Here is a 16,356-nt window from a genome sequence, read left to right as displayed (position 1 = left end):
TCAGCACCAGTCAAAATTTCACAGTACAAGAAATGACCAAAGTCATAGTCATGGCATAAGTAAGTAATACCTGCTCTTTAAATTTACATTTCCTTTGCTCACCTTCTTTTAAAGTACACAAAGCAAAAAAAAAGGAAAAAAAAAAAAAAAAAAAACCAACTTAAAATAAGTACTAAATAGGGCAACATTTTCTTTCTAGAGTGAATTCCTTAAACTTGTGCAATAAAAATTACTTGCTGTGTCCATGAGGCAAGACTAAAGTTACTCTATTTAGCAAACTATTAGCTACTCACTCAACCAGAAAAATTAAATTATTGATATTTTTCTCTATTTACTTTGTGTTCCCCTTGCATTGCTTTACACTTCTGGTTGTACTTTTCTAGTTGAGTGATAGTGGCTAATAGTTTGCTTAATTGCTGTAATAATGATTAACTTTGAACTTATTTCATGGACATACTGTAAACAGTCAAGTCAAGTTGAGGCAAGAAAAACAAAACAATGGAATTAGAGTCAAGTATCTAGATATCACAGGTTTAGTGGCTTCTTTCCATGCTTTTTTAATATAAATTTTAATGTCACATTTTACGCAAAGTACTTGTTGTAGTCGCTCAGATCGTGTATAATCAAGATGTTTATTTCAAGCCACTGTTATAACTACTCACGTACAATAAGTAGTGTCTATGATTATATAATGATAACATTGGGATCATATAACATTACGTCATATATTACATCTCCCTTTTCCTAAATAAACATTCAAATAATAAACCGGAACAACGACTAAACTATACCAATATATAAATGATAAAACAGTCTTTGATCAAATCCATGGGTTCTAGTTTATTAATCAGTCTATGTAGCATATTTTGGGTTGGGTTTAATTAACCGCCCAAAACTGCTCATCCTAATGTTTGGTTTTAGGTCTTGTGTGTCGATCTTGGCAGGTTCTGGTTTCTGTTCAGGTACAGGATCGGATGTGGGTGTTGTATCCTCAATGTCGACTTCTACTGGTTCCTCCGGAATGTTTGGACTCTTAATTTTCATTAAGTGTCGCCGGTTCCTTCTGTAGAGGGTACCATTATCAGCCTTTACTACATAAGACCTTGGCGTGTGGTGCTTAGTTACAACTGTAGCTGGTTCCCAAGGTGCTTCGGGTGTTTTCTTCATTCTGACTTCCTCATTCTCTTGCAGTGGTGGAAGCTGTGGTTGTGCATTGAGGTCATAGTATGCCTTCTGTCTGTGTTGTTGAGTTATTCTGTTGTCAATGAACTCCTTATGGTCCAGCGCAGATGGTTGTAGTTTCTTTGCTGCTGTTGGAACTGTAGATCTCAAGGTTCTACTCATAAGGGCTTGGGCTGGTGTGACTCCATTGATTGGTGTGTTCCTGTAGTGGAGTAGGGCTAGGTAGGGATCCTCGTTGCACTCTCTTGCCTTTTCGAGTAGTCGCTTCACAGTTTGTACTGTCTTCTCATGTAGTCCACCTGACTGGGGGTATCTAGGGCTAGTAGTTGTGTGTATGAATCCATAGTTGTTTGCAAAGACTTTGAAGTCTTCTGAGGAGTATTGGGGACCGTTGTCTGACACAACCTCTTCAGGAATACCGTGTCTACTGAAAAAGGACTTCATTTTGTTGATCACTGTTATTGATCTTTCATCCCTCAGTTCTGATACTTCTGGGTAGCGACTATAGTAGTCAACTACTACAAGGTGGGGTTTTCCTTTCCAGTTGAACAGGTCTGTTGCTACGCGCTGCCATGGCCGTTGTGGCAGCTCATGCGGGTGTAGAGGTTCTTTGGCATTGGCGTTGCGGTGTCTCAGACACGTCGGACATGAGGATATCATGTCTTCTATCTGGGTAGACATTCCCGGCCAGAAGATGCTTTGTCTTGCCAGTTGCTTAGTCTTCTCGATTCCCTGGTGGGACTGATGCAGCTTGTGGAGAGTATCTTTTCTGAGTGTTGGTGGTATTAACACTGTATGTCCAGCGTAGACCAATCCTTCATTCTCGGTCAGTCTGTCGCGGTAAGCAAAATATTCTCTAGACACTAGTGGGACTGACGATCTATGTTTGGGCCAGCCGCTGCTGATCTGTTTGATCAGGGCTTGCATGGTGATGTCACGTTGAATGAGTTCCTTTATCTCTTGCAGCTTACGGTCAGTGACATACGCCTCACATGACATAAGATGTATGTACTTCTCGTCTTGAATTTCTCTTTCGAAATCCTCCGTGGTGACTTCCGGCGGAAATGCACGTGACAGTGCATCAGCAATGTACATTTCAGTTCCTTTTGTGTATTTTACATGGATGTCATAGGCTTGTAGCTGAAGTAGCATTTTCTGCAGACGTGATGGAGCTTGGGATAGTGGTTTTTTGAAAATTGCTTCAAGTGGTTTGTGGTCTGTCTCCACGGTTACCGTCTTCCCGTAGATGTATTGATGGAAGCGTTTGCATCCAAAGACTATAGCAAACAGTTCTTTCTCGAGCTGTGCATAGTTTTGTTGAGTCTCATTCAGCGCTTTTGAGGCATAGGCGACGGGCCCTTTATCTTGGTAGAGTGCAGCTCCGAGTCCTTTTTGTGAAGCGTCGACTTGGATAATAACGGGCCTAGTTACATCATAATACTGGAGAGTGTCTGACGTGGATAGCTGTTTCTTGAGGTCTTCAAAGGCTTTTTGGTGATGATGGCTCCAGTGGAACTCGACGTCTCGCCGTATAAGTTCTCTGAGCGGCGCTGTGGTTTCTGATATTCTTGGAGTGAACTTGGCGACAAAGTTGATCATTCCTAGTAGGCGTTGAATCTCTTGTTTGTTCTGGGGTGTTGGGTAGTCGATGATGGTTTTGATCTCTCTGTTGTCAGGTTTGACTCCATCTGCTGTTAGCTTCTCTCCGAGGTAGACGAGCTCAGTGCATCTGATTTTGCACTTTTCTTTGTTTAGAGTCATGTTAATTTGTTTAACACGATCCAAAGTCTCTTTAAGGTTTCTGTCGTGTTCTTCCAAGGTTCTGCCCCAAACGAGAATGTCGTCGATATCTGTCTCGCATCCGGTTACATCAGCAAACAATTCACTGACAGTTCTGTGAAATACCTCCTGAGCAAACGCGAACCCAAACGGCATTACTCGAAAGCGATACCGACCAAAGGGTGTGTTGAAGGTTGTTAAGAGTGAGCTCTCTTCGTCTAGAGGAATCTGCCAGAATCCGGACTGGGCATCCAAATGGCTAAAACATTTGGCTCCAGATAAACGCGCGGTAATTTCCTCTTGTGTTGGGAGTTGATAATGTTCGCGCGTAACAGCTTTGTTTAGGTCACGGGGGTCAATGCAGATTCTTAACTTTCCGGAACGTTTTTCGTTGACGACCATCGAGTTGACCCATGGAGTTGGTTCATTGACTTTAGTGATGACTCCCGCTCTTTCCATGTGTTCTAGTTCGTCTTTCACTTTTTCGCGTAGCGCTGCCGGTAGTTTTCTTGGTGGGTGTATAACTGGACTAACTGAGCTGTCAATCTTGATGTGGTAAGGTTCCGATATCCGGCCTAATCCTTCGAAGCATGTTGAGTATTCCTTAAGGATTTCTTCCTTGCTGAGTCCAATCAGCTTGCTTGAGTCAGTGTTCCTTTCCATTTCATGAACATTAAATGTTATGAGCTGTAAGGTTTCGCAATCTTCGCATCCTAGAAGTGACTTCCCAGCTTCGACGACTTGAAACTGGACTATTTGTTTGATGTTCTTAAATTGACACATTAAAGAACATTGTCCTATGACAGGTATTGCGTGACCACCAAAAGCTGTGAGTCTTGCGTGGGACGTTTGTAGTTTTTCTCGGCGACGCTTACGAGGCACGACTTTGTAGAAATCCTCCTTTGTTAAGACGCTTGTTTCTGCTCCGGTGTCGAGTTTTAACTTCAGGTCCTTGTTACCAATGCGAATGTCTGCATACTGTTCGTTGTGATCGATGCTTTCGTTGACAGAGTCTATTGTAATCTGATCGACGCCGTGGTCGGAATAATCACTCTCAATGACGTCGTATTCTACTTCGTGTACACGTGTTCGGTGATTTCTTGGTTGATATTTCTGCTGAAATTGTTGCTGTTGCTGGCTTGATCGACAGTATTTTGCAAAGTGTCCGAGCTTTGAGCAACTGTTGCATTCTTTCCCGTAGGCAGGACATGATTTTGGCCTGTGTAGGATTCCACAATTACCGCATGGCTTTTGCTTGGAGTCGCCTGCCGTTCTTGTCTGCGTGGGGGTGTGGCGCTCGTTGTATCTGGGTTGTCGTTGTTTGACGAAGTCTACGTTCGCGTTCTTGGCCTCTGAGATAGTTTTTAGCTGTTGTCTGGAGTGTTCGGATGCTCTGCAAATGTTGAGTGCCTTGTCTAAGCTCAGGTCTGCTTCGCGTAATAAGCGTTCCCTCAGGGATTGATCAGATATGCCGCACACAATCCGGTCGCGTATGAGTCCGTCTTTGAGATCTTTCAACTCACACAGTGAAGCAAGAGTCCTCAATACTGTCACGTATTGATCAATTGTCTCCTCTTGTTCTTGGTTTCTCGTGTTGAATTTGTGTCTTTCAAAAGTGATGTTCTTTCTCGGGTTACAGTAAGTCTTGAACGCCGTCTTGATATCCGCTGTAGTCCTGTTCCAATCTGTCTCGCCTTTATCGTCAGTCGTCGTTTCGTCAGGAAGGTCCAGTGTCTTGTACACTTCTCGACCCTTCTCGCCAATGCAGAGCAGAAAATACGAGCATCGCTCCTCTTCGGATTTTCCTTTAAGTTCTGTTTTCTCGAATAGATTCCAGTGTTCTTCGAACTTTCGATAGTTCTCGCTGACGTTGCCTTCAAAAGACATTTCTCTGGGCGCTGCCCATTGTAGACTCGATGCCATTCTAACTGATACGAGTAATGGTTCGCTCATAGACCACGTTCTGACACCATGTTGTAGTCGCTCAGATCGTGTAGAATCAAGATGTTTATTTCAAGCCACTGTTATAACTACTCAAGTACAATAAGTAGTGTCTATGATTATATAATGATAACATTGGGATCATATAACATTACGTCATATATTACAGTACTCATCCATGGTGGATCTAGTTGAAAAAAGGTGGATGTGCTGTTTCCATAAAGGCATGTAAGGGCATTTCTCATTAATGCACAGACAACATATAATTTGCCAACTGAGCTCAAACCAATTTTCAGATTTTTCTTAAAGTCAATAAATTTGAATGATGTGGCAATATCCCCAAAAATCCATTCAACCGAGGATCTCACTGAACTCATAGATTTGTTGAAATCTTGCATTTGGTTTGTGAGAGGAGTACACCTAAATGGTGCTTGAAGGTGTGCACGTAAGGGATATGCTGGATCTCCATATATGCACATTGGATTTCCATTTTGAGCATATGCATATTGTTCCATGTTGATAAGCAAGTGTGAATCTCTGAGCATAGCTGCATCATGCTTTCTGCCTTCTGAAACATAAAGAACAACTAAAATCTTTTAATCAATTCAAACACATCAAGCAATGATCTTTTGTTTTATTCTGAATCCTTTTTGTATAAGTGGTAATGACAAAAATTATTTTGTATGAGTTGTTTTTATTTATAAACAAATACTAGGAAAGTGTTTTATGATAAAACATAAAATTTCCCTATAAAAGGGTTTGAAAACCCGATATGCATTGGGATACCCCTGAAAAAGTCTGACGAGAAATTATTTTTTATTAGAAAGTTTTGAAAAGTAAAAGTTTGTTTACTTTCAAAAACTAGCTATAAAACAATTCTTACCTACAGGCCAATACAGGTTGGCAATGAGACCATTTGGTAGAGTCACGGACTGAAACTTTAGGGCGTGTACCCGTTTATGTCCATTATAAACGATCCTTTGTGCTTCTCCTGGACGACAAATGGGCCTTACAGTCCCATCAACAAAGCCAAAGCAATTGTTTAGCGCTGCACCTTTCTGAGTTACGGCAGCTGCATACGTTTCTAAAAGTGCAGGGTTCTCGTCCCAGGAATTCTCGGTCAAAATTCAACGTCCTAGATGCTTAAGGTCCCTATCGAAGACAAAGTAACGGTTCAATCACATGAAACTGAGTTATTTATTGTAAAATTGTATAATGAAGAATTCTCAGTTGGTTTATATATATTATAAATATATCTGCGAAACATATGCTTTGACTGTAAATTAACCTGAATAAAGATTATGTATTCCTCCCTAATATTGGGAGTTGTACTTACACCTTATTTATAATGGAGTTATTTTAATTCCTAAAAGAGAGTCATTCTGTCATCGTCGTCTTTACTCCAAAGAGGGAGTCAAATAAACCCCATAAGGGAGTTAATTCAACTCTCGCATAAAGAGTTGTTATTACTCTCCACAGGGAGTCATATTTACTCTGAATATAGTGGAGTTATTTCAACTCCAAAAAAGGAGTCATTCTGTCATCGTTGTTTCAACTCCATTTTTGGAGTAAAATTGACTCCCAAAAATTTACTGTGATATGAGGTAGATGATAATCCCAGTCCACTCTCAAATGTAATTGTACAAAGTGATCTCAAAGATTACTACTTGCCATTACACTTGATTGACATGCCAACACCTGGCCATGGTGTGAAATTTGTTAACATTAGACATGAGATCATGGACAAAAATTGAAGAAATAGAAAACGCGCGCGCGTGCTGTGTGCTGTGATAAAGCATGCGGGGGTCGGCAGAACACGAGAGAAGTGTTAGGAGAAGCATGACGCGTAGCGGAGTGCTTCTCGACATTTCTCGAGTGTTCTGCCAACCCCCAAGTGCTTTATGACTGCACACAGCACATGCTCGAAACCAATCAGAACGCGACATTCATAACAGTTATTTTATAATAAGTAATTCTTTACTGATGAAATTACAATCACATTATTTGTTTATATTTCATTAACCAATCAAAAATTAAAGGAACTTAAGTTCCTCAACAATTGTTGATGATGATTTGCTAAGCATTAAAAAAATTAAATAATTCCCCATAGAATAAATTAACACTCGTCTCTGTGTTTTGTTTTATTTTTTAAGTAAAATATAAAGCAAACCAAGTTGATTTTTATTTCAGTTTTGTTATTGTCGTCGTATCTGCTGCACTCCTTGTCAATATTGAGACGACATCATATAAAAAAAGAGACTCAATTTGAATCGCCTTGCTTGGTATAATTGTGGGATCTGTTTATTCTGGATGTAATGAATACTCGCCATCATGAACCACAACAAATATCATTTATTGGATGACTTTAGAAAATCTGTCCGTCTAGTTGCTAGAAATCTTTACACGATACCTTCTTATTACTCGATTAATTCTCTGCAGTTGACCTATACGAGGTTCTATGAAACATTACAACATGTTACTGCATGATGTCTATATAGCCTTAAAGGGGAAAAAAGAACAAATTCTTTCCATACCTCATGGTATAATCCTCCCGATCTCAAACAATAAAAACGTGAACGAGCTTAGAATGTAATTATGTGGGCTAAAACCGCTGGTCTAAGATCTAAGAATCTTACAATACTAGTTTTACTCCCAACATTCAGTACTGAATGATCTGCACTAGAAGGAGTAGTTTCAACTCCAATTTACACAACTCTTCAATCGGAGCTTATTTTACTCTTCATTTTTCCAAATAGTCATTTTAACTCTGCACTAGAAGGAGTTGTTTCAACTCCCATTTACACAACTCTGGAATCGGAGCTGATCTGACTCTTCAAGTTTCCGAAAGAGTCATTTTTACTCTGTTTTGGGAGTCATTTCTACTCCTCCAAAAACTACTCCTACTTGTGGAGTAGATTCTACTCTATCGGTGAAGTAAAATTGACTCCCAAAAATTTACTATAGTTCTCGAACGGTGGTTATAATACGTCTACATAAAATACCTCGTTTCCAAAGTAAATTTTTTGTTGTTGAAGTATTCATTTTAATAAGAAATTTTAATTATTTAAAAATAATTTTGACTCTCTTCACCTTTTCTTCGGAAGCAAAAACCCTGGAAAATAAAATAAAATAAAATAATTTTTAAAGCTTGCAATTATATTGAAGTAGTAATAAATGAAATTAGTCAAATTCATGTTGTAATAAACATCGATATGTATATTGTTTTTTTATTATTAAGTGCGACCTTTACCTAAATTTAAAAGTGCCACATCACCAGTGCAATATCCATCAATATTATGCAACCCTTAATGTGCCTTAGTATATTTGACGAGTTCGGTTCGGGTGGTGCTTAAATGAGAAATATTTATAAAAATAAAATAAGTTTGTGTTCCCCTATAAAGAAAAACAATAGTATTTTTTAAACAAAACTGCTTCATAGCTTCCCCCTCCCCCTCCCCTTCTCTTTATTTACCACGGTGTTTCAGGTTCATGAATATGCTGTTAAATATCTGTGGAGGGGAATGTCAGACAATGAAGGCTAAAAACAAACTAAAAACTAAAAAAACTACTAAAAACTAAAAACTACTACTACTACTACTACTACTGCTGCTGCTGCTGCTGCTGCTGCTACTGATACTACTACTACAATAATAATAATAATAATAATAATAATAATAATAATAATAGTAATAACAATAATAAGAAGAAGAAGAAGAAAACTGTTAAATATACTGACTTAAGATCTAGTCTTAAAAGAATGTACCCTGGATATAAAGTAACGCAAGTCAACATAGTATTTGATTTTCTATCTTGGTATCACACCGATTTGATTAGTAAACTGGCTGATGTAGGCCTCACTGAAGTTCTAAAAATTGTAAGAAAGTGTCAGAAATGGGTTATTTCACAGAACTGTGAGATTGTAAAACGTCTGTACAATTATTAAATTTGTATACATCTTTGTAAAAGCAGTCATGCAGATATTTGCTTAGACTCTTCATGCCCGCAATATTCTGTATTCATGTAGAAAAAATGTCTGAAGTTGAAATAGGCATATAATAATAATAATAATAATAATAATAATAATAATAATAAAAACAATAACAATAATAATAGTAATAACAATAATAATAATGAGTATAAGAGTGGCTCTTCTAAGCGAAACCTATTTTGAATAAGTTGCTACTTATCATTTATATCCATTGATTACTTTATAATTCTGTACATCATTCATATCAAGCTTTACTCTATATGTTAGGGTCGAGGTTGGAGTAGAGAAAGCTCACTCCATATATTCAGTATGATCAATTCCATATTTTGATCGTGCGGAACGAATTCGACATGAACATTTTTGAAGAAGAAAAGAAGAAGGGGAGAAAAAAAAGGATAAGTAAAAAAAGAAAAACTTTGGAAAATCGAGTAAGGATACGGGGACCACAATGCAAACTCGTGGGTCTACCTCGCAGACAACACACACAGTGAAATACGACACTCAATAATGTTTGATATGGTAACATTATTTACTAGCTTAATCAATGAAAATAAATTTGTAACATAGTAAAGGTTGCTTGTACTAGAATAAGCCATCGGCTTCATTAAAAGCATCCTTGTCTTATTTTGATTTTTTACTGGGATTTAAACTCTAAACCTCCAGCTTATGTAAAACATTAAACTCGAATGGTTAGCTCATCTTAGCTTATTTCCAAAGCTAGCAGCAGACAAACTTTCATTTTCTGATTCAATTCTGTTAAGGTGAATTCAAATTTTGAGTTTTCAATATATCTTTCAAAAACCATATACAGTTATATCCAACTACCAAAGCTACCTCATAAAATTATCTCCACTCAAATCAAATGTGTGATCGATCTGTACGTAATATTGTTATTGAATGCTATTTTTATATTTTATTATGTATGTGAAGAGTAAAGACTGGTATTTAAAAAAAATATTATATTCATATAAGTTAAACGTTATAAATTCAAATGGTACTAAATATTAATATAACATGATTACTTATTATTGAACTTACTTGTAATGTTCGAACTTGTAGTTGTTTTAGTTGTCGGTGCTCCTATATCAATAATAAAAGAAATAAAAAAAGGTACACATTTATGATGCGCGTTTATTCAGACTGCTGATTCCTTATACACAGGCGAGTGATGTCATTGAAATGCGACGTACTTTGGTGATAATTAGCTCTCTCTCTCTCTCTCTCTTTCTCTCTCTCTCTCCTTTCTACCGTATAGTCGCGATTGACTCCAGCCTGCCAAAAAAGGTTTAACAATTTATTGTTAAATTATTCATGCAATACTAACAAAATTAAGGAACTGATGCAAAAACACTATTTTAGGAAAGGTATCTGGAATAAAGAAGAGCAAAATATCATAAAGGTACAAATTAAAGACTAAGATAAAAAAAGAAGAAAGTTATGCACATTAAAATGATATAAGATGACAATATTAAGAATTAATCATTTAGAAAAAGAACTTTCTAAACAAGACAACTATAGGTATTTCAAATACGCTTGCATGTAATGCTGAAATGATTATTATGAACTAATTACGATTTTGAGACGACAATAGCACGAAACATTGACGGCTAGTGGGGAGTTCGCGACTCCGCCCAATACCGAATATATTTTCTTCCAACGCCGTCAATATTTCGTGCTATTGTCGTTTCAAAATCGTAATTAGTTTTGTATCGAGATTCTAAAGAATTTAACATACGAAAAAGAAAAAAAAACTGATGACCGATTTTCTTTAATCACAAGCGAAATTCTCCTTACGAGCGCGCGCTATGGCACAAGCAACAAGCGTAAAAATTTGACGCTCTCGCTTCAAGCTCAAGCTCAAGCTTTCCTTTTCGTCGCGCGTCAGCCAATCAGAAACCTTAATTTTGAAACGACAATACCATAAAATATATATTGTCGTCTTAAAATATAGGAGACTATTGAGAGTGAATCGCGATGCTATAATATATGCATATTATAACTGTATATCGGTTGTTAGATTTGCATTGATTGACACGTAATTGTATATGACGATTGCATAATAAACACAAAATACACCACAATTACTGGCGACGAGGATGGCCAAATTGTAAAAATTCGGAGGACTTCTTCTTGAAATAATGTGAGATTTCCTTAGTTTTCACAAACAAAGATGGCCTTTATTGGAAGAATAGAACCATTCGACGAAGCTACAGAAACATGGAGTGCCTACATCGAGCGTTTGGAACAATATTTTACAGTCAACGAGATCAAAACAGAGAAGAAAGTTCCCGCGCTTCTTATGCTACTTGGAAGTAAACTTTATAATCTCTTACGGAATTTAGCAGCCCCAGAAAAGCCTTCTGAGCTTGAGTATGATACCATATGCATCGTACACCTTTTGGAGAGACAACTATCGCCTAAACCGTCTGTAATCACTCAACGTTACCGATTTCATACAAGAATGCAAGACGAAGGAGAAACTATAAACGACTATGTAGCACAACTAAGGAAGTTGGCGATTCACTGCAACTTCGATAACCTGAACGACACACTCAGAGATAGATTAGTATGTGGAATCCGTAATACCGGAATACAGAAAAGATTGCTTTCAGAATCTACGTTATCATTGGAAAAAGCTATCGCAATATCCGTAGCAATGGAAATGGCCGCGAAAGACGCCATTGAATTACAAGGTAAGCACAAACAAGTTGGTGTAAACAAGATAGCTAAAGCAAAGCCTAGAAAACCAACCGAAAATCAGCTTAAACCAAGAGATAATACGTGTTTTAGATGTGATAAGCCAGGTCATTCATATAATTCATGTAAACATAAAGAAGCTACATGTTATTTTTGCAAGAAGAAAGGACATATCGAGAAAGCATGTTTAGCTAAACGCAGACAACAAACACGGCGCCATACACGCCGGAATGCACACGTCCTCGATAACAATGCCGATAGCGAAGACGAGTCGGACAGTGACAATGAACTTCACGTAGGAAGCTTAGATATTAATTCGATAAAAGAGAAGAAAACTAAGCCCATTCAACTACAACTGAATATGAATGGAAAGAAAGTATCAATGGAGCTTGACACAGGATCAGCCATTTCAGTTATGTCTAAAGATGAATTTGAGAAGCAAGTCGGCAAGGCTAAAATTGAGCCCACAAACGTTGTTTTAAAAATCTACTCAGGAGAGAAAATTCATCCGTTAGGAATTACGCGCGTCGAGGTACAGTACAACAATCAAGAGAAAAACCTCGAATTATACCTAGTCGAGAGAGGCACAGCAGCACTGTTTGGCCGAGACTGGTTAGCAGCGATACAGTTAGAATGGAAAGAGATAAACAACGTGTTAACACTGAATAAGGAACCTGCAAGTACCAACAGCGCACTAGACAATATCTTAAACAAATATCCAACAGTCTTTGAAGAAGGAATTGGAAAAGTGAAGGACATCAAGGCGACATTAAAGTTCAAAGAGGAACCGCAACCAGTATTTCTGAAAGCCAGACAACTACCATATGCCTTGAGACCAAAGGTGGAGCGAGAATTAGACGAGCTAGAGAAAATGGGAATGATATCCAAAGTGGAAACAAGCGAATGGGCCACACCCATAGTTCCCGTACTCAAGAAAAACGGAAGAGTAAGAATCTGCGGAGACTTTAAGCTCACAGTTAATCCCCAGCTTGCAGTGGACCAGTACCCGTTACCCAGGATAGAAGATGTGTTCGCATCGTTAGCAGATGGAGAAAAGTTCACAAAGATCGATTTGAGGCAAGCCTACCTACACATGGAGATGGAAGAAAACTCAAAGAAGTATTTAACTGTAAATACGCACAAGGGTCTATACCAGTTCAACCGGATGTTGTTTGGAATCGCGTCTGCACCAGCAATATGGCAGAGGACTATGGAACAGATTCTGCAAGGAATACCATCAGTCCAATGCATCCTAGATGACATGATAATAACTGGTAAGGACAATACCGAACATTTTAACAACCTGGAAAGTGTATTGAGTCGTCTGCAACAGTACCAACTCAAGGTCAACCTAGATAAATGCCAGTTCTTCCAAGATGAGATCGAATACTGTGGACACAAGATAGACAAGCACGGCATACACAAGACAGAGGAGAAGATTAAAGCAGTGCGTGATACTCCAGCACCAAAGAATGTAACTCAGCTTCGCGCATTCATTGGCCTCGTAAATTATTACCACGGATTCCTACCAGACCTAGCCTCGGTAATGAGACCACTCCACCAGCTACTGGAATAAGGTAAAGAATGGCAGTGGACGAAAGCATGTGACAAAGCCTTCGAGAAGGTAAAATAGATGGTCACGTCAGATTCGGTATTGTGTCATCATGATTCCAAGAAGCCTATCCGCTTGGCATGCGACGTGTCACCGTATGGAGTCAGCACAGTTCTGTCCCATATCATCGATGGACAAGAGAGACCAATAGCATTCGCTTCTCCCACCTTAACGAAAGCAGAGAAAAACTACTCTCAAATTGACAAAGAAGCATTAGCAATCATCTTTGGAATCAAACGATTCCACACTTACCTTTATGGAAGACAGTTTACGTTGGTTACCGATCATCAACCACTAGTAACCATCTTCAGCTAAACCAAAGGCATACCAGTGACCACAGCTACAAGACTACAGCGATACGCTATGTTTCTATCAGGCTATACTTACGACATAGAGTATAGGAACACTAAGCGACACACTAACGCTGACGCCCTTTCAAGACTACCGTTCGAAGTAACCCCCGAGGATCAAAAGGAAGAAGCTGTTGACATTTTTCATTTAAGTCAGTTTGAACAGTTACCAGTGACAAGCGCAGCAATCCGACGAGAGACAACAAGAGATAAGACCTTAAAGTGTATATGACACGAAAACATTCCATCATTTAAAATGTATAGTTTGTTAGTAATAATGAATATATCGTAACAAAATTTGTTTCAAAAGCTTATTTCTTGAGATATTTGCGAAAGTTAATCCCAATTTGTGACGTCATTTTGTTGACACGTACTCTAGATTCAGTAGTAATGTACTAAATATAAATTGTAATTCATATAAATTAACAACAAAAGACATATTTTAGTCAGCTTCATTTGATAGCTTACGTAGTACTCTTCCAATGTTGGGAAATTGAAAAGTGTACTACTTGAAATTAAGATTCTATATTCAAACATATGTCGTGTATTTGCAACTAAATCTGGAGACTTGTAAACAAAATGACGTCACAACTCGTGCTAAAATTTTTTGAATTTCTAGAGAAATGCGTTTTTGGAACAAATTTAACCGTGATATTCTTATTAATGCCAATAAACTACACATTTTTAACATTAAAATTTTTTCGTGTCATATACACTTTAAGTAGAGTCTATGAACAGACCATGTCTGGATGGTCAACTAAGCCAGACGACAAGGTACTACTGGCGTATTACAGTCGTCGAGATGAAATCACAACGTATCAGGGATGTCTCATGTGGGGAATACGAGTAATCATTCCAGACACCCTAAGGAAACAAGTATTGGAGGTCATCCATTCGACTCACCTAGGTGTAGTAAAAATGAAAGCCCTCGCTAGAAGTCACATCTGGTGGCCAGGAATCGACTCCGAAATTGAACAGATAACCAAAGCCTGTTCTGGTTGTAACAAAGTACGAAACAACCCAACAAAGGTACCCATCCACCCGTGGGAATGGCCAAGTTCACCTTGGGAACGCATCCATATCGATTTTGCTGGACCATTTATGAACAAACAGTTTTTGATTATAGTCGACGCACACTCTAAATGGCCAGAGGTGTTTCCAATGAACAAGATCACAGCAAAACGCACTATTGAGGTACTACGCTCAGTATTCGCAAGAAACAGCGTACCACAGCAGATCGTTTCTGACAATGGACCGCAATTCACGTCAGAGGAATTTCAAACATTCATGAAGAGCAATGGAATTCACCATTTTAGATCAGCACCGTTCCATCCTGCAACGAATGGACAAGCAGAAAGATTCGTGCAAACCTTCAAACAGAGTATGAAGGCAATGAAATCAGAATCAGCCTCTTTAAACAAGAAGATGGCAAATTTCCTACTGATATACCGCAACACACCTCATGCTACCACTAACGAAACACCTGCCAAAATGTTCCTTGGTCGAAACATACGTTCCCGTCTGGATTTGATGAAGCCAGATGTAAAAAGTACAGTGCAGCAGAAACAAATGAAGAAAGCACTCGAGAAGACACCTATACGCTTGTTTGATAATGGACAGCCAGTGACAGTTCGAGACTACAGAGGACAAGACAAGTGGGTTAATGGAACCATCCACACACAACTAGGACCATTGATGTATGAAGTCAAAACAGAAGCTGGAAGTTATTGGAGAAGGCACACAGACCAAATCCAAGAAAGGAAGCATGATGAAAATCAAAGCGACCCTCAACCAAGACCAGCACAAGATGTCTGCCCAGCAGCAGTAGAACAGCCATCAGTCAGCACAACCCAGACAAGCAAGACAGTTGCCACCTCTAAGAGCAACATGGCGCATGAAGGACAAGGCAAAGGACATCGATACCCAACAAGGCACAGAAGCCCACCAAAACGTTATATGTATGAACCATATTAGGACAGTCATAGGAGATATGAACATTCAGAGACATTATTATTGAGTTATTTTTTCTATAACAGTGATTCATAACTAAGAAGGGAGGAAATGTTAGATTTGCATTGATTGACACGTAATTGTATATGACGATTGCATAATAAAAACAAAATACACCACATCGGTATTCTAGGATTTTATGTATGCTGAAGCTGTCAAAGCCTTACGTGTAATGTTCGGAGCAGCAGCTGTAGTGTCTGGGGTTTGACAAAGCCCTTCTGTTGTTTTTTCTGTTGAGGGAAAGCGTAATAATTAAAACAACATCGCGCCGGATCCTTGTAGTTTTACCAGTTGTCTGGGCGTAACTGAAGATGTAGGACTTTTTTCTTTTTTTTTTTCTTTCGTTTCTTTATATCTGTAAGTTTTGATTCATATTTTCGACGTATGTGTACTTGAATATATACGAGATATTGAGTTACAGGAAAAATGGCTGCACTTCACGAGAGTTGTCAGCGGTATACGCATGAGCACTGGAGGTATGTGCAGTATAATGTTTTTTTTCAATTTCAGTTATTCTGTTTGGCTCATTTGTTGTTGTAGTGGTAGTGGTATGAACAAATAGTGATTGCTTGCTTTGTTGACTTGAAGGTTGGTTTATAATTGGTTGGTTGCTTAATAAGGTGGAACAGAGAGAATATGTAAGTAAATAATTCAATAACTTTAATAACTTAAGGAAAAATGGAAGAAAGATGAATAACAAAAATACCAAGTGCTTAAGAGGGCGTCTCTGTAACAGCGTGCCACTCGATCTGGGCTCGAAAAATAGATTTCTTTTATATTCCTATCATCGAAAGTAC

The 16,356-nt window shown here is 38.4% G+C and overlaps 2 protein-coding genes across 4 annotated transcripts in view; both read right to left on the bottom strand.

Annotated features, from left to right (window-relative positions):
- Nucleotides 1-5,021: 5,021 nt before the first annotated feature.
- Nucleotides 5,022-6,026, bottom strand: LOC148912547 (uncharacterized; the record flags this gene model as incomplete). Its single annotated transcript, XM_089027202.1, has 2 exons — nt 5,022-5,470; nt 5,786-6,026. Coding segments are annotated over 2 exons (690 nt in total), but the record flags the coding sequence as incomplete, so codon positions are not given.
- Nucleotides 5,976-16,356, bottom strand: part of LOC116290600 (uncharacterized) — a 48,074-nt gene continuing 37,693 nt past the window's right edge. The window contains exons 4-7 of one of the 3 annotated variants that reach the window (XM_089027419.1): nt 15,727-15,789; nt 9,929-9,970; nt 7,993-8,014; nt 5,976-6,054 (exon numbers count right to left, since the gene is read on the bottom strand). In XM_089027419.1, coding sequence (XP_088883545.1) covers nt 6,030-6,054; nt 7,993-8,014; nt 9,929-9,970; nt 15,727-15,789 — 152 coding nt within the window. In that variant the 3' untranslated portion in view covers nt 5,976-6,029. Of the gene's footprint in view, nt 6,055-7,234; nt 8,015-8,152; nt 8,251-9,928; nt 9,971-15,726; nt 15,790-16,356 lie in introns of those variants that run through there. The other 2 variants (XM_089027418.1, XM_089027420.1) reach the window with 2 other exon arrangements.

Source organism: Actinia tenebrosa, unplaced genomic scaffold, assembly GCF_029948245.1.
Source record: "Actinia tenebrosa isolate PJP-AT-01 unplaced genomic scaffold, QUT_ActTen_1.0 PGA_scaffold11__36_contigs__length_13525064, whole genome shotgun sequence".
In the NCBI taxonomy this organism is placed as follows: domain Eukaryota; kingdom Metazoa; phylum Cnidaria; class Anthozoa; order Actiniaria; family Actiniidae; genus Actinia; species Actinia tenebrosa.
Note: the sequence above shows the minus strand (reverse complement) of the source record. Positions and strands in the feature narration are given on the sequence as shown.